Raw genomic sequence first — 19,117 nt, forward strand, 5'->3', positions numbered from 1 at the left:
TCTTCCCTGCCTTTCCCGCAGAACTATCTTTTCTGTAGGCCAACTATCTTCAGCAGCACTAACCCATTTGCTGATTCTTCTCAGTTCATCGCTAACAAGGTTGGATGATGATTAACTATCTGCTTTTGACTCACCAAACATGATACGTGTGCTTTTTTTGCCATTAGTATGTCTCTGAATTTAAATTCTTCTGTACTGTATTTGTATAAAATACTGTGCTGATGAAGATGGAAATTCTGTGTAGTGAATTAAAATGGCCCAGACACATACATGCATGCATATACAAGAGGAGAAAAGTTTTTGGATAAGAAAAGCCAGGTCCATTAACTGTAATTACCAAATTTGAATTAATCAAAGCTATCAAAGGAGCAAGTTCTCAATTAGAAAATCAGTTCCTGTGAGGTTTGTTTAAAAACTCTACCAGAGTGAAAATCTGTCATCAGTGTATAGTGTTTTGCTGCTATGTATTTTGCTATGGCATCTTTGCTGTCTCTTCTTTTTCCCCCGATGAAAGCCCAAGAAGTATTGGCTGCTTTGTTTAATGGTGCTAAAAATACTTTCACTTTTCTTGTTGAAAATTCTTTTAGTGTACCATGGACAAGATACCTACATCTTTGAAAATCTGAAAAAAGTTGGATTTTTTTTTTTTTTTTTTTTCAGATTAGTGCTTACAGCATGTTATTCATGTTGGAGACAAAATTAACCTAACACAGTAATAAATAAAGGTTTAATTCATTTGTGCATGCATTTCTGATTTAAAACAGTAAGTGACTGGGAGTGACACTATCCTCTTATTTTTCCACGTTGCAGTCTGTTGGCTCTCTCAAATGTAAAATGAATTTCTATGATATGTGATATATAATTGCATGTACGTTTTTGAAATCTCTATTTGTTCCAGTGGGAGTGGAATAATAAATGATGGCTTGTGTTTTCTGTATTTTCAAAAACATTTCTGAAAAAAGTGTCTGTATTTAGAGAAAAAACTGTTTTTGTAGTTTATGCACTGAGATAAGAATGCTTTTTTGTCATCTCTGTCAGCTGCTTACAGGTTTGTGTTCAGTAAGAAAGCTCGCAAAAGCAAGGCCCTTAACAACTCCTTGAATAGTTTGTTTTGTTGATTTAATACATTTGCAGCAGTTAGTAATGAAATTGAGTTGTTCGTTAGTAACACTACATGTTGCCAAAGGTACTGTAACATATGGGTTGCTGTTTTCTGTTGCTATAGGAGGTATCGAATCCAATTAGGGTTACCTTCCGTTGTTCCCCAACTAACCCTTTTGCTCCCACACCATTCAAGGTTTGTCTTGTTTCTAGTGAGCAGGTGATACTGTGTGTGCTGTGCATTTGTACATGTCCTGTGATGCCTTCCAGAATCCTGCTTATTCCTCCACCTGTGCCTCCTCTGTTGAAAGTGATACCGCTCCAACTGCCATTTTTATTATTTGCTTGGCTGTGATCAGTGACCCTGATAGCCAAATGGGTTTGTGTACCGTGTGATGCTTTGCATTTTGAATAACGTAATATGAAATACTGTGCTATGGCACATAACAAGTATTTCATGAGTTAAAGCATTTTAGTTTTTCGTGTGTGTGTGGCCTGATTCAGAGAGCAAAAGTCTTATGTGTGCTGAGGGGCCAGCTCCAGCTGTTAGAGACACATGTGTAACAGGCTGAGTTTAGAAGGCAGAAGGTGGTCCCCTGTGTCTGAATTGCATAGTAACATCCTTCTTAGCCTTTTCCTTCATCTCTTCACAAAGAAAAATTTACAATGCATCTGAAACTCCTCTCTTTTTCATCTCTGGTTTTCAGCTCTGCTGAGGTAGAAGACTGTCACCAATTTTTCTCTATGTTGGATACATGAACTTTTCATTAGAAAAAAGCACTTTTGCTGTTAATGACTGGCATTTTCTTTTCACCATTCTGTCATTCTGATAGATAAAAAATTTCTTTGTTTTAATTTTGCTGCATCAACTGAGGCTTATGTTTTAGAGTATAATTTGCAAAAATTGTAAATATTTCTGTAATGCACTGCCTTAGAATGCCTTGGCTTTCAAGCACAGGCATGGCATTTTTAATGAAATTTAAATCTAAACTGTTGGCATGGATGCCTTTGTAACATTCTTAAATCTTTCTTAAATCTCAGTGTCACAAAGTTGTTAACTTTCCAGTCTTTTCAACACCTTAATTTGAAAGTGTATTAAAGTTGTCCAAGGTTTATGTTGTTATTCTGTTTCTTTGAGCTCTGATAAAGCATTTCAGTGCTTCTGGCTTCTGTAGACATTATCTGTGATGTTATTTTCAAGCTTTGTATCGGAGGACAGTGAAAACTGAAATTACAAGAATAGAGCTATGAAGCTAGTACTGAACACTTTCTTGAAAATACACTTACCAACAGCTGATGGGCATGGATAACTTGAGAATAATTATATAACTTCACCACCCCTGTGAGGATAGGCTGAAAGAGCTGGGGCTGTTCAGCCTGGAAAAGACAATGCTCCAGGGAGACCTGATAGTGGTCTTTGAGTATCTAAGAGGCTACAAGAAAGAAGGGCACAAACTCTTTAGCAGGGTCTGTGGTGACAGCAGAAGGAGAAATAAATGGTTTCCCACTAAAAGATGAGAGATTTAGATTGGATATAAGGAATAAGTTTTTTACAGTAAGGGTAGTGAAGCACTGAAACAGATTCCTCAGGGTTGCAGTGGAGGCCTCATCTCTGGAGACATTCAAGGTCAAGCTGCACAGGCTACTTTTTTCTGACCTATAAAGTGGCACATAAAACTTTACTGAATTGGGCTTTAATTGTCTGTTCTGTTTGCTTCTGAATTCATTTTGGAGTGAGGTTATCTCTTACCTTGCCTAGTGCTTGTTTCTATCTTTGATCTCTTGCAGCTTTTCTGTGCTGTATTACACATTTAGAGCTCCAGCTACTTGGTATTTAAATTTCAAAGCCATAGTCAATGCCTTTTTGATGTTTTTGTATGCTGTCTTGCTGTACACATAAGTCTGCATTTGCTTAGCCATTACATTTTTCTTATTCTCCACAGGCTTTCAGTCAATCAGATTCAGAGCCAGAAAAGACTTCATCTTGTAACCTGCCTCTGCCTCCTCCTTCTGCGTTTTCAGGAATAAGCTGTGATGTTCCACAGTCATCATCCAGCCAAGTTTTAGAAGATGTAGAGAAGGATGATGAGTTTGGTTACAGCTGGAGTAAGCTTATCTTTCATGATAATTTTTCAAATATTTATTGCTGAAATAGTATTGTCAGAAAAGATACAAGGTATCCAGTCTGAACTACTTCATTCTCATGAGTTTTTTTGAGTCTTAAGTGTTGCTGTCAGCTTTCACTTGTGGTTGTCAGAGGCACATAGTGAAACACAAAAATGATTCTTCTAAATTACATATCAATCGTTGTGTTTCTCCATGGTCCAAAGTCACTTTCATACATACAAAGTCAATTTCATACTCAGGACTACTTGCAGAATTTCAGTTACTGTAAGTAACTGATGGCTGTGATATGTAATGTTATGATTCCTGTTAGCTAAAAGTATTATTGGGGTAAAGAATTATTGCTTTTATATGCTTAGTCTTTTTTTCTTTAAGTTTTAATGTTTTCCCAAGTTAGCAAGAAAACAAAGAACTAGAGATCACCAAAGACTTAGCTGGAATGAAAATGTGGAGTACCGTTGTGACTTTGTCATCCAATTTACATTTTACTGTCAGATACTGTCCATTGGACAATAATCTTAACTCTCCAACTAGTTTGTGAGCCTGTAATGCAAATTCAACTTTGTTTCCCATACCTTTACATGTAGAAAAGATTTCACAGCGCTATGGAAGTCTACCAGGCGAACTGCACATGATTGAGCTAGAAAAAGGAAGGACAGGTCTGGGACTTAGTCTTGCTGGTAACAAAGACCGATCCAGGATGAGTGTCTTTATAGTGGGAATTGATCCGAATGGTGCAGCTGGCAAAGACGGCAGGTTACAGATTGCAGATGAGTTGCTAGAGGTGAGTTCTTGCGATTTTTATAGAAACTAAAACATATTGACTTAAAATGCACTGAATATTAGATCATCGCTGGTGTTCTTTAATGGACCTTGGAATAGAGGACACAGTAATTTCTGCATCACAGATTGTGAATTGTAGAAAACAAAAGGCCCTTAAGCAATCCATCTGTGGAGTGCTCCGGAGTTTCTCATTATTTCCCTGTCTCACACTAGAAGTGTGAGAATACCAAAAAGCTCATGTAACATAAAAGAGAAATCAAGGGGTATCAGGGGTAACAGAAACGGATTTGTTTGTATCATGGACTCTCTTGCCATATTTGGGCTCAATTCTAGTGGCTTTTTGAAGAGAACAAATAGCTTAATATGCAGGTAACATTCTCAGTATGTTTATGAATGTGTTGTTTATGTTACTGCAATTCAACTGATTTTGCTTGTGGATATATTTTCTGCTGTGGCTCTCCTCAGGTTAGTAGTGATAGTTAACATTACCCTCACAGAACCATTTTTTTGTAACATCAAAACTGCTATGTTGCAGCATCTAACACTACAGTGAGGAAATTGTTCAGTTCCTCCATTCCTTCCCAGCACCAAGTGTGAGGATGACACTGAAGGCATATAGGCTGGCAGGGGAAGACTGGGAGAGAATGCAGAGGATTTGTGATACTGTGGATCTACTCTCATGCTTGTCATTTGCAATAAGTCCAGTGTTGTGTGCTAGACGGTTCTCTTGAATCCGTTAAAGTTTTTAAAGTTTTAAAACCTTAGTATTGCAAATGCATGGTATCCTTAAAACGCATAGAAATGCGTCTGTCTGAGTCAGCTCTCGTATAAAGTCAGAGACCAACACAGTTAATAAAATGTTAGGAAATTATGGCCTTATTCTGCAAGTTCACACTTAAATCTCGTGAATCTCAAGGACTTCGTGAGCTTTCAGTGAGTCTTTTCTGCCAAATGAAGATGGCAGTTATGAGGTCAAATGTTTATAGATTATAAACGCACCAACATTCTAGTTTCTTTGTAGAAGGTACATTGCTCAGAGCTGAGATTCAATAAATAGTAGTAATCTTGTTGTTGGCTTTATGTATTTATTTACTTTGGTTAGAATTTCTCATGGCCTCACTGTATTGCTCCATCAGTCACAAAGTGAAACTAGATAACGTGCTAAGACAACACAGTGTAATCCAGAGAATGACATTTTTAGCATTGTGACAGTGTTAGATCAAAATTAGAATCACAGAATCACCAAGGTTGGAAAAGACCCACGGGATCATCCAGTCCAACCATCCACCCATCACCAAGAGTTCTCACTAAACCGTGTCCCTCAACGCAGCACCTAAAGGTTCTTCGAACACCTCCAGGTTCAGCGACTCCACCACCTCCCCGGGCAGCCCATTCCACTGCCTAACTTTTCTTTCAGAAAAGCAGTATTTCCTAACATCCAGCCTGAATCTCATCTGGAGCAACTTGAGGCCATTCCCTCCAGTCCTATCACCAGTTACATGAGAGAACAGGCTGACCCGCAGCTCACTACAGCCTCCCTTGAGGTGGTTGTAGAGAGACGTAAGGTCTCCCCTGAGCCTCTTCTTCTCCAGACTGAACAATCCCAGCTCCCTTAGCAGTTGCTCATAAGGCGTGTGCTCCAGACCCCTCACCAGCTTCATTGCCTTTCTCTGGACACATGCCAGAGCCTCAATGTCTTTCTTGCAGTGAGGGCACAAGATTGAACACAGTACTGAAGGTGTGGCCTCACCAATGCTGATTAAACTGAACTTAATTGAAATTGCAATAAATTTTTTATTGAAAAAGGAAGTGAGAGCAGGACGCAATATACTCCAAAATTGTAACAAAATTGTTGCTTTAGCCATGATGTGGTATTTCAGATTTTTTATTTGAAAAATAATTATTGCTTTCTTCTATGTAGATAAATGGGCAAATACTCTATGGAAGGACTCACCAGAATGCTTCATTCATAATCAAATGTGCTCCATCTAAAGTGAAAATAATCTTCATCAGGTAAGTTCTTATTTAAAAAAAAAAAGCATTTTAATATATTCAGGTTCTTACACCAATAGTACTTCTATTTTATTTTTAATTTTGGGAAGATTGGTATGCTTTTAAGCCCAGTTTGTAGGAATTGTTAAATATACGTTGTATTTCTGTTTTGATATTTGTATTGATAATACCAAAAATAATGCAGAAGAAAGAGCTAGAGTTAAATGTACTCCAATTAAGATAGTGTTATTTTACTATGTTTTATAACTGAATCTCTTGTAGAAATAAAGATGCAATAAATCAGATGGCTGTTTGCCCTGCAAAATCAGTAGAGGCTTTACCTTGTGCTTCAGAGAAACTTCAAAATCAAGAGGTTAAGTAAATTTTGTTTTTTTCTCATTTGACTGAGATTCTGACATTGTTCTGGGTAGATGGGTACCCTTTATACTCAGCAAATATTGCACTAAGTAAAGAAATCCAGTGGAAAAATAGAACAGATTTCTTACCAGTGCTACATTTACTGTACCTAGATCTGTTTTACTTTATGTTCATCTGAACTAAGAAGTAAATCTAGTGTTCCTTTGAAGAGGGTTATAGCAGTTTAAATGGATCCATAACATGATCAGATCCGCTTTTTGTTAGAAATGTTAATGATGAAAGTAGCTGCTCACAGTTGTGTTTTCACTATTAGGTTGATACTACTGCAGACTCTGGTATTTCACCTGACTTCAGTTCATATAAAAATATTCAGTATGTGGAACTTCCTAAGGTATGTGCTGAGAATTAAATTGACACCAGCCATGTTTGTATTCACCGGCTTGTTTTTTTATAGTGGAATCCCTCAAAGCAAACAAATGTTGTCCCTTACTTACTGGCAGTCAGACTGGAGATTTCTAGAGTCCTTTTATTCTTCCTTTCTGTTGAGTGAGCCAAAAACTTTCCTGATGTTATACCTTCCATGAAAACCTGAGGAAGTTTTTTAACATCATGTATATTTGCCAAATGCTCTTTGTGTCTGGAAGAAGTCGTTTTTGATCTAATTTTAAAATTTGCAGTATCTAGCTGTTTGGTTGAACACAGAGAGGTTTTATTATGCTGTATCAGTTAAATCATTGCCTGAGTAGTTTCCAAATGTTTTTGCTAAAAAGGCTAATGATATGCCAGTCTGCATTAGGCAAAGTAGGTCAAGAGAGATTATCCTTCCCCTCTAGCTGGTTTTGATCAGGCTGCTCATGGAGTAATGTGTCAAGCTTTGGATCCTTTGATATGACAAAAACATGGATATACTGGAAAGAATCCAACAGAGGACCACCAAAATGATCAAGGAAGTGGAGGAGAAGCTCAGAGACCTGGCACTGCTCATCTGAAATGAGTCCGGGAGGGAACTTATCAATTTGTATAAATACCCGTAGGGAGAATGAAAAGAGTCAGGCCCTTTCAATGGTTCCCAGTCCCAGGACAAGACACAGTAGGCACAAACTGGAACCCAGGTGGTTCAATTTAAACATCAGGAAGCACTTTTGTACTGTGCAGATGAAAGAGCACTGGAAAAGATTAGGTTGTTCAGAGTGGTAGTGGAGTCTCTTTTCTGGGGTATCTCTGAAAGCTACCTGGATATGTTCCTGGGCAGTCTGCTCAAGTTAGTCGTATTTAAGCAAAAGGTTGGACAGGAGCCTCCAGAGGTCCCTTCCAATCTCAACCATTTTGTGATTCTGTAGTTGTTCTTCCTATTTATGAATTCAACAACTGAATCATAGCTGAACTTCAAGTTTCAGAAGAAAGGGGTTTGAATTTAAAATTCCTTCAGATTTATCTTGGTAAGCAATATACTATTAATAGACTGGGAAAATCTGCTATTTCAGACATAGTTTAGTTTGAAGTAAAACACTGATGCATTGGGAAGACTCAAACTTCTGTTATTTCTGCAATCTGCACTAGTCTTTTGTGAATGTATTGTAACATTTTGATAAATACAGTACCTAACCATTTGCGTATTTCTGTTTATCCCAGGATGAAGGAGGTTTGGGAATTGCCATTAGTGAAGAAGACACAGTCAATGGAGTAGTTATTAAGAGCTTAACAGATCATGGTGCAGCAGCAAAGGTGTGAAAATATTTTAAATCCATATGAAAAAAAATACATATACTTTTACTAGCACCCAGTTTATATTTCTTTTTCTATTTTATTTCCAGGATGGAAGAATCAAAATTGGGAGTCAGATCCTGGCAGTGGATGATGAAATTGTTGTGGGCTATCCAATAGAAAAGGTGCTTCTGAATTGTCTGGAATACTGTAGAAATAACACCACTAAGTTTAGGAGATGATGTCTCAAACAAACTTGTGAGATTTTGGTGACTCTAACTGCATTTTCAAAGTTAGCCTAAGAATCAAAGATACACAAGTTTTATCTGCATAAAAAAATTACTGCAGAGTAAGCTAAAGCCAACATAAATAAATAGTCTTTCGCTTTACTACGGATATGATTTTTTTTTCCCCTGTTTTGCATCTAATGAGTAAGAAGCACCTAGTGCTGGGATAAGAAGTATGAACTATAACTGAATCTTGTCTCTTCACAACTGCACCACTTTAAAAGTGTAAGAAACAGTGAAATTGATATGTCTATATTTCAAACTAGTAAGTTGCTTCAGTGCTAAATCAGGTCATGAACTGAGCTTATATACATGGGGAGTATGTGTAACAAACATCTAGTCTCCAGCCTGATATTTCAACCCTCTGGCAAAAGCTATTTCCATTCCTAAATATATTGATTTATTGTTGACAGATAGATTTTACTAACTTCCAGCTCACCAAACTCAGTTAAGGGTTTGTAATGAATTAAGGAGGGAACATTTTTTAGTATCTGCCTTGTTACCCAGAAAAGTGATTCTTTTGGTGCAAGATCAATACTGATTTGTTAAAAAGCAATTAGCAGAGTATCCATCTTATTCTCTGAGAGCACTGTTGTGTTTCAAGCAGTAAATACTTAAGCTATAATGAAATTGTTTGCAGGGAAGTGGAAAAGGCTTGAAAAAAAGGAGGAAAAGACTGAGTAAAGTTTCATTTCTAAAACAAAAAAAATAATTATAATTATATTGAAATGCTTGGAAGGATTTGATGCCTGTGAGACAGTAGCAAACTTTGAAGTTTTTTCACCATATCCTGAAACTACAGCATGAGTTTGATCCCATTTTGTGTTACATTTCAGTATTATCCTTTTCCTCCTGTAGTTCAGATAATATTTTCAATTTTTCGTTTCACCTGTGTTTCTGGTGAAGGAGCTTGTATGGCACTACTGTGCTTTGATAGAAAACTTTAGATTTCCTGACATTGATTTTTTGTGAGATCATAACTGGGTTCCACATTAAGAGACAGCACTAGTTTTCTGATCTTTCTACTGATTGCTATAAATATAATACTTTGTCCAGAGAAACTGCTCATAGGTAACAATATTACCATGTTGTATATTTTGGCAGACTTCTATAGAAGGTAATTGAATAACGTTATCCAGGTCAGGCCCTCAACATCAATGTTTATGATTGTTAATTGACAATAAAATCTCCAGAATAGTGGCTTCAGTTTGGAGAGCAGTTCGTTTGCCTTATTTTTCTTTTACAATGGGAAGTCCAACTACATTCTTCACCATCTTTTCTTTATACCATTCAGTTTATCAATCTCCTGAAGTCATCCAAAAATTCAGTGAAGCTTACAATCAACTCAGCAGAGCCAGATAGCCAAACCATAGCACCAGTCCTTTCCAGCACCGCATCAGCAGAGAGGAGGAATATCCAGCCACCAACAGCTGTTTGCTCTTCGAACTCTCCAGAACCAGAAGCAGTCAAAAGTAAGGTTCTTATATATCTTGTTTCACAACAGTTATGAGATAAAGATGAGGACCCAGATAGTAAACAAGTTTTGGGGTTTTTTGTATGCATGTGACTGTTGGCTGAGCTTCACTTCCTAGTACTTCCAGGTTGAAGAGCAATCTAAATAAAGCAGTGAAACTCCACAGTGAAGACTTACCTCTTGCCTTCCCATTTACCTATTTGTAGAAGTGGAGTGATGGAGAGATCCTCTTTTGTCTCAAAGCCTGTGCGTCAAATGCTCAGGTCATGGTTGTCTAGAATGAAGTGGGAGTATTTTCCTTTAAATCAGAGAGAAATTCACATAATCTTTCCTAGAACAGAGGAATGAGTGATGCTTTCCAAGTGCTAAATACTAGCCAAGTTTGAATATCTCCCTCTTGCCACTGATTGATGACGACTAAGAAGCTAGTAAAAGTTTAATTAAATTATGAACGTATTGAAGGCAATATATATGTACATCACAAAGTATTTCTGAGTCCTATTTCTGTTGTTTGTTATTAGCAGTAATACTGATACAGAGTTACATCACTGGTAAGGACACACTACACTGCTGAGGTCTTTCACTCTGTACAAGTCTATTCCCTCTTTCTCCAGTCTTCCACACCAAATCTTATGGACAAACTACTGATGGAGGCGTTGTCAGTGCCCCCTTCATTATGCTTGGGTTGCGATTGAAACTTGATTTCACCAGTCTGTAGGAATATACAGTACATCTCTTGAAAGATCTTTTTCCTCTTCATCCTCGAGCTGATTGTATTATATATATAATATGTATATATGTATATATATACATATATATACATTACATATATATGTAATGTATATATATGTATATATATACATATATATAATGGAGTCAAATCCAGCTGGCGACTAGTCGTGAGTGGTGTTCCCCAGGGGTCGGTGCTGGGGCCTGTCCTCTTCAGTATCTTTATTGATGACCTGGATGAGGGCATCGAGTGCACCCTCAGTAAATTCGCAGATGAACCAAATTGGCTGGAAGTGTGGATCTGCCTGGGGGTAGCGAGGCCCTACAGAGGGATCTGGACAGGCTGGAGAGCTGGGCTGAAGCCAATGGGATGAGTTTCAACAAGGCCAAATGCCGGGTCCTGCACTTCGGCCACAACAACCCCAGGCGACGCTACAGGCTTGGGGCGGTGTGGCTGGAGGACTGCGTAGAGGAAATGGACCTGGGGGTATTGATTGATGCTCGGCTGAACATGAGCCGACAGTGTGCCCAGGTGGCCAAGAAGGCCAATGGCATCCTGGCTTGCATCAGAAACAGCGTTGCAAGCAGGAGCAGAGAGGTGATTGTTCCCCTGTATTCAGCACTGGTGAGGCCGCATCTCGAGTACTGTGTCCAGTTTTGGGCCCCTCACTGCAAGAAAGATATTGAGGACCTGGAACGTGTTCAAAGGAGGGCAACAAAGCTGGTGAGGGGTCTGGAACACAGGCCGTATGAGGAGAGGCTGAAGGAGCTGGGAATGTTCAGCCTGGAGAAGAGGAGGCTCAGGGGAGACCTCACTGCTCTCTATAACTTCCTGAAGGGAGGTTGTAGTGAGCTGGGGGTCGGCCTCGTCTCTCCTGTCATTAGTGACAGGACCAGAGGGAATGGTTTCAAGCTACGGCAGGGGAGATTCAGGCTGGACATGAGGAAGTATTACTTTTCAGAAAGGGTGGTCAGGCACTGGAATGGATGCCCAGGGAGGTGGTGGAGTCACCGACTCTGGGGGTGTTCAAGGAAAGGCTGGATGTTGTGTTGAGGGACATGGTTTAGTGGGAGCTTTTGGGAATAGGTGAACAGTTGGACTGGATGATCTTTTAGGTCTTTTCCAACCTTGGTGATTCTATGATTCTATAACTTACTTCCCAGTTTTCTTCTACGAAGTCTTGTCTTTTCCCTGCAGATGAGGGAGCACTGGTACAGACTGCCTAAAGAGTTTGTGGAGTCTCCCTCCTTAAAGATCTTCAAAAGCCACCTGAACACAGTCTTGGGTAGCTTTTTCTGGGTATTCCTTCCTGAACAGGGGTGTTGGACTAGGTGACCTCCAGAAGTCCCTTCCAATCTCAACCATTCTGTACTTCTGCAACAGTTTCTTACCATACAACAAACAGCTTGCATAACAGAACAGCTTGCGTAGAAGCTTTAACCTTGAATAGTCAAAAGTGCTCTACTACTTCCCTTCAGAGGCCAGACCTACTTGTTTTGAAGCTTAGTGTTCCTACTGAATTATTTGCTCATGCAATACCTAAATGTTTGTGTACTAGAAATGCTTATTTTTGAATGATCAAACTTTCTTCTAGTTTCAGTGGTACTTCTTTCAATCAGTCTTTAAAATGCCTAAAAAAGGACTTACATACTTGATTTTAAATTCTGAAAAACTCTGTTTTTGATGTCTCTTTAAAGCCCATGAGACATCAGTGATAGAGATGATGTTAACATCCCAGATGCTCTGATTGCGCTTCCTTCCCTTTAATTAAATTATTGCACAATATATCCTTGTAGCATACTTAGGTTGTTTGCTTGTTTTGACTTTAAAAGATACAGAACTGGCCAAAAAAAAAAAAAAAAACCTGAAGCAAAGATCAATTTGTGTCATACTAGAGATAATATTAACTTAGTTAATATCACAGATAATTGCTATTTCAGGTTATAAGTTGACCAAAGACTGCTGGACTACCACTGTAGTTGCCTCATATGCTTCATATTCTTTCTCATGGTACAAGTCTGAGTCTGATAGAATACTAAGATTAACCTTGACTTGACCCCTTGTAGAAGGATTGGGCTGACATCTTTGTATCCATATGTGTAGTAGATAGTATGCTCTCCATCTATGACAGAGTTTAAGGTGAATTATCTTCTTTAACTATCCCAACTGTGAGAATGAAGTAGTACAAATACAGTACATTTTATATGATCCTATCTAAATTAAGTCAAAACAGTGGTCCATGTACTTAATGGCATAGAAATTGGATAACTGCTACTAAAACCATTGGACAGTGCTTGAGAAGAAGGGAGAATGGCATTATGTGGTCATTTTGAAACTAGGATGTTATCAGTAGATGAACTGTTGGGCTTTTACTGTTGAGCTATTGGTCAACTCTCAAAATGATATGGTAAATTCACTTTTCTGATACCTGGCCATCCTACTGTAACAAGGATGTTATATTGTTGTTTTAGATACGAGCAGGTCTTCAACTCCAGCCACACTAGCTTCTGACCCTGCTACTTGTCCCATTATTCCTGGATGTGAAACAACCATTGATATCTCCAAAGGACGGACTGGTCTTGGTCTAAGCATAGTTGGAGGAGCGGACACTTTGTTGGTGGGTTGGAAAAATATATGTAATTCACATGAATTAGTAATAACGAAATTACAAGAGGTTTTATCTTCCTTTCTTTTTGTAGCATTTATAAAAAGATACTAAAGCTAGCCTTTTAGGGAAAAAAATATTTATATAAAATATATAATAATATATATATATATATATGTTTGAGATTGGAAGTAAATTAACTTCTTAAATATTTTGGTAATTTTTTCATCATTCTTCTGGCACAGTTTGGGGAATTTTCTTCCAGCATGCAGCATATTTTTGTTGTTTATCTGCAGGGAGCAATCATTATCCATGAAGTATATGATGAAGGAGCAGCTTCAAAAGATGGGAGACTCTGGGCTGGGGATCAGATATTAGAGGTACAGTGGTTGATTTTATCTCTGTTTATTGTCATTTGCTATCTAGATATATTTTATTTGTCTGTTGGACAGTCCTTCGTAATTTACCAATGTATGCTTTCATTGTAGGTGAATGGAATTGACCTCAGGAGTGCCACGCATGATGAAGCAATTAATGTTCTCCGGCAGACTCCCCAGAAAGTTCGTCTGACTGTGTACAGAGATGAGGCACAGTACAAGGAGGAGGACATGTATGATGTACTCACCATAGAGCTCCAAAAGAAGCCTGGCAAAGGCCTTGGACTGAGTATAGTTGGGAAAAGGTATGAATGTACAAGGACAGTCAATGTCTGGAACTTGTTAGGCATGCTTGGTTTTTTTTGGTGTGCATTGCTCAGATCCTTTGGGCTTTATTGGCAATACATGTCATTTTTATGCTTTTCCTAGAGGAAGTAGCCTAAAAAAGTAAGATGATGTTCAATGCATTCCCAATTACAAGCCAATAAAATCACCCTTAAACAGTATTGTAATACAGAACGTATGTGTTTTTACAGAAATGATACGGGGGTGTTCGTGTCAGACATCGTCAAAGGTGGAATAGCAGACACAGATGGGAGATTGATGCAAGGAGATCAAATATTAACAGTGAATGGAGAAGATGTTCGAAACGCTAACCAGGAAGCTGTTGCAGCTTTGCTAAAGGTATCAAGAAAACAGGAGGTGGTTAAAAGTGAAGAGCTGAAATCCAGATTTTTTGAAAGCTTGAGTTTTATTCAGTCCATATTCAGACTCTTCCTGCAGTGTCAGTGGGAATGAACTTTGGATCTGAATTTAATTTCCTGAAGGCTAGAGCGGTCATATTTTCATAGTTTGTCTGATGAAAATGGGAATAGTGGTAGTAGAGTTTCTTATACACTTGAAAGGCAATAAAAGGCCATTAGTTAGATACAGCATTAAATTTTAGTTTGCTCTCTTTTCTCAAAAAAATCGCATTTGTTTAGCTTTCTCACATTTTTAAAAAGTTATTCAGAATTGATTTTAAATGATAGAGAAGTCGTTGGAGTAGTTATATCAAAAGGTGATTACTTACAAAGTTAATGTTCTTTTATTTTTCCCTGCTTATGTCAATTGTCACCTTACATCAACTAAATGTTATAATGCCTTTCTCAGCGAGAAGGGCATCTAGCATAAGAAACTGCTTTCCCACCAAAATAACTGAAGTAACCTCTCGTCTGCTGCGCTCAGAACCAGAATTTCTGTTCTCAGCAAATTCTTTTTATCTGATCTCCGCTCTCTACTTCAAAATCACAATGAAGTCATATATGCAACATTTTCTGTGGTTTAGCTGGATGTTCAGCTGGTAGCCAACTTTTCTGTCTTCTGTTTAGAGTTTTGAGATATTCCTGCTTTATATCAAGATTCCATTGAGACACCATTTTCCAATGAAAATGTTAACTTTAAAAATTTTAACAGCCACTATTCATAGCTAACTGTTTGGTACACAGACACGATTATGCTTGTTCACATTACATGCACAGCTAAATTTTTCCAGATCTTTAACATGTCTCATCTTTTTTAAGTTGTTTTTTTTTTTTTTTTTTTTTTTGTAGTCCTGTGAAATGTGACTTTCAAAATATTTCATGTATATAATTAGTAACAGTTCAATTTATTTCACAAAGTACAAATGGAATAAACTCACAGATAGGCAATCTTTTTTAGTTTAGGTATCCATTCTGCTTCCATTCACAAGAGTTAGATCTACAGAGAACTGTCTTGTATTGCCTAATATATATTTTTGGTTAAGTTATTTACAATCTTTAGAAAACCTAAAAGTACTTCAGCTCATATAAAACGACCAGAAAGTGTCCTTAAGCTGAAAATGCATCCTGTTCTAACAGTGTTGTTTAGTTTTGTTTTCTAAGTATCCCTAAAATGTGTGAAAATTTGATAGTTTTGCTTCCGCATTTGACTGAAGGGTTTGTCAGATAGAGAACTCCAGGAAAAAAGACTAAGCCATAAAAGACTGTGAATTCACTTAATCACAAGTTCAAGTGGAAAGCGTTACCTCTTACCTTCACACATAATAATTTTTAAACCTCATTTGTAGGTTTGCATTTTATGTGAGGATGTGGCTATTGTAGGTATATAGGTTACTGGCTCAGTTTTCTGTGTGGTTTAAAGTGAGCCAATTCAAGCGATCAGGAAAGACTGCTTTAGCCTACGCACTGATCAAGTCTTTTCCAGGACATATAAATCACTGAATCATAGAATTGCCTGGGTTGAAAAGGATCATTGAGCTTTAGCCCCACTGCTATGTGCAGGGTGACCAACCACTAGACCAAACAGCATTATTTGAAAGAAAAAAAAAAAAAAAAAAAGACAATTTACTAATAAATCTCTTTTAATGTCACCTCTAAGAGAATGTTTATAAGATATGCTAGCTACAGTAATGTTGCAGAAGTGCTAAATCACAGCCTGAAACAGTGATTGAGCAGTTGTTGGGAAGGCAGGGCTAACCAGGGGAGCACAGGCGCATGTTCAGGTGCACCTGAGTGACTGGAAGGCGTGAGTCAGGATCCACCTCTTCTCAGACCTCATGTGAGGGATGTCAGTGGAGGTGAGGGCATCTCTCACTGGAGATTCCTGCCTATGTGAGGCCCTCCAGAGATAGGCAGCTCCTTTCCTTCATTTCTTTGTCTGTAGCCAAAGACTTTGCCACCCCACTGTTAACGTGGTACTTTTCATCCCATTATAGCGTTTCAAGTAGTTTGGAAATTCTATTAGAATGGGTATGTTCTGTTGTTAGTTTTCATATATTGACCTATTTATTGCTGTGAATTTTCTGACATGTTTATAATCCTTTCATAGGGTAATACAAGTAACCCACGTTAAATAAAGGCAGATTTCTGTGACAGAAAGTTATTCGGCTCCATAGATACAGGGATTCATAGTAAGAACTTCCCCATTAAAAGAAAGAGGGAAAAGCAAAATAGCAAAAATTTCTATATTTGATTATACTTCAAGTAAATAGTTTTTGATGATACTTGTACCATTTTGGAAGTCCAGTTTTCTGATGTTTTTTTGAGATACCCCTTTGCTTATGTGTTATCAAAGTCTTGGTTTCTAAATGGTTGTTTGCATAGTGAATTTTGTTCTGAGCTATGCATTCCATGCAGATGTATGAATACTCAGTTGTACATTTAAAAACTCAGTGCCTAACAGTAGGATTTTGCGATGTACAAACAATTTGTATCACTCTCGTTCCTGACAGGAGTCAGATGTAGAAAGTCACTTGAATTGCATGTGGGTATTTGAAAAACTGCCTGCCCGACCTGCTGGTCAAATTGAAGACCAGGAAGAAAATGCCTCAGTCTTCTCTGATAATTTCTCACCCCACAGCCCTTAAACATTTGCAGTGGTAGGAGAGGATCAGGGTAGCAACTGTCCCTCCCACTGTAAGTAGAAATCAAGTTCCTGACCAACTGAGGGGACCTAAATCAAGTCTATGGGTGCCAATGAGATTCATCCCAGAGTCTTAAGGAAGTTGACTGATGTAATTTCCCAGCCACTCTATGACATCTGAAAAGTCATGGCAATCAGGTGAAGTCCCTGGTGACTGCAAAAAAGGCCTTTCAGAATTTAAAGGAGAGATACAGAGAAGAAGAGGGCAGACTCTTTAGCAGGGTTTCTGGTGACAGAACAAGGGGAAATGGTTTCAGGTGTAAGAGGGTAAATTTAGGTTAGATAAAAGGAAAAAAATCTTTTATAGCGAGGGTAGTGAGACACTGGAATAGGTTGCCCAGTGGTGTAGTTGATACCCCATCAACCCCTGGAGACCTTCAAGGCAGGGCTGGATAAGACCGTGGGCAACCTGATCCAGCTGTGAATGTCCCTGTTCATTACGGGGGAGATGGAATAAGTGGCCTTCAGAGGTCTTTTCCAACTCTAGTCTTGTATAATTCTATGATTCTGTATCAACAGAAATATTAATCAATACTTTGAGGTTTTGTAACGCTGCTGTACTTATTGTGAAAGTACTCCACTATTATAATTCTTTGAAAAACATCACCTTGAAGATGATTGTTGATGTTACTACTTAGAAGCCAGAATTACTTATTAAGGAAAAGGTAACAGAAATGCACTTCTTGTATAGTCTTTGTGTCTATATTGGAATGCTATACGACCAGTAATATCATTCAATCACAGTTGGTATGATTCTGATTCTTCCATGATCTTTGTCTGTACAGTTCTCATTATATAGAGTTGTTAACCTTATATTTTACCCTCTGTCCCTATTTTTTCTTCTACCAAGTAAATATTGTCATAAGCTTTAATGTTTTGGATACTAGGGATTAATCTTGACTTTTTTTTTTAGTGTTCATTAGGTACAGTAAGACTAGAGGTTGGAAGAATAAAAGCTGGTCCATTCCACTCTGAGAGGAGAACATCCCAGAGCAGCCAGGTTTGTAACTGTACAACCACTTCGTTTGGAAGAAATAAAATGTGGTGGAATAATGAAAGCAAATAAAAGGAACTGATTTTATGATGACAGTGATTTTCCACACACACAATGAATAAAAGTAGTAAATTCAGGTTTAGATTAGATGTTGGAGGAAAATGTTTCTTTCAGAGGGTGGTGAGGTGCAGAAACAGGTTGACCAGGAAAGTTGTGGATCTCCCACCCCTGGAGACGTTCAAGGCTAGGCTGGATGGGGCCCTGGGCAGCCTGTTCTGCTGTATATTTAGAGGTTGGCAACCCTGCCCATAGCAAGGGGTTGGAAGTAGTTGACTAGTAGCTGACTGAGTAGGTCCTTTCCAACCCAAGCCATTTTATGGTTCTGCATACTTGCAGATTTTTTTTTACCTCTTTTATATGTTCATTTTAGTTTGTTATCTGTTAAGTACATTATCCAGCCTAGAGTTTACTCCAAAAATAACTCTTCTGTTTTGTCTAGTGTGACTTTTAGGACTCTTGTTTGTGAAGCAGAGTCAACTGTTAGTGTCATCAATACTAGAACAAATTTAAGTGGGCACTGAATCTGTTTGATACCTTAGTAGTAGAGTGGAGTGTTGTTCCAGTAAACTTAGTGAATTTCTCTGCTCCTTTCACACTCTTACTGTAATCTTGGTCACCGAAAGTGGGAAATCTGCACTCTTTTCATTAGACTTGTCCTGTGTTTATTTATTTTTTCATTGGTTAACTGTAGAGCATTACAGCTCACATCAGTTTCTGCATCTGAGTGCATGTTTCATGGGATAGCAGGACACTGTGATTCTTTGCAGAACTTTCCATCAGGATTTCCAGTATGAGCAATTTCTGAAAACTCGCTGGTTACCTTAGAACTTTTGTCGTTATAAATTGAGTATGCAGATGAATGGCTGCACATGAATATAATTAAACAGGAACTTTTTTTTAAGTTTGACGTGAGTAGGTTAACACTGGATAAGGACTGAAATGTCTTTCTTCAAAAAGGGATAATCCCAATCCACTTGAAAACATGCAGGTTCTGAGTGGTCTTAATTTAAGCTGTTGGGTAAGAGAAGGCTTACCATATTGAATGTTTTGAAGAGTCTGTAGGA

At 38.1% G+C, this 19,117-nt stretch overlaps 1 protein-coding gene across 10 annotated transcripts in view; it reads left to right on the forward strand.

Moving 5' to 3' along the window:
- Window positions 1-19,117, forward strand: part of MPDZ (multiple PDZ domain crumbs cell polarity complex component) — a 105,898-nt gene that overhangs the window by 74,798 nt on the left and 11,983 nt on the right. For all 10 annotated transcript variants that reach the window (XM_052700733.1, XM_052700735.1, XM_052700736.1 and 7 more), the window contains 13 exons: window positions 3,045-3,207; window positions 3,813-4,009; window positions 5,930-6,021; window positions 6,283-6,373; window positions 6,692-6,769; window positions 8,011-8,103; window positions 8,193-8,267; window positions 9,664-9,841; window positions 13,045-13,190; window positions 13,475-13,558; window positions 13,667-13,860; window positions 14,092-14,239; window positions 17,913-17,999. In XM_052700733.1, the coding sequence (XP_052556693.1) occupies window positions 3,045-3,207; window positions 3,813-4,009; window positions 5,930-6,021; window positions 6,283-6,373; window positions 6,692-6,769; window positions 8,011-8,103; window positions 8,193-8,267; window positions 9,664-9,841; window positions 13,045-13,190; window positions 13,475-13,558; window positions 13,667-13,860; window positions 14,092-14,239; window positions 17,913-17,999 (1,626 nt within the window). The remainder of the gene's footprint in view (window positions 1-3,044; window positions 3,208-3,812; window positions 4,010-5,929; window positions 6,022-6,282; window positions 6,374-6,691; window positions 6,770-8,010; window positions 8,104-8,192; window positions 8,268-9,663; window positions 9,842-13,044; window positions 13,191-13,474; window positions 13,559-13,666; window positions 13,861-14,091; window positions 14,240-17,912; window positions 18,000-19,117) is intronic.

Source organism: Tympanuchus pallidicinctus, unplaced genomic scaffold (assembly GCF_026119805.1).
Source record: "Tympanuchus pallidicinctus isolate F22 unplaced genomic scaffold, pur_lepc_1.0 scaffold4, whole genome shotgun sequence".
Taxonomy (NCBI): domain Eukaryota; kingdom Metazoa; phylum Chordata; class Aves; order Galliformes; family Phasianidae; genus Tympanuchus; species Tympanuchus pallidicinctus.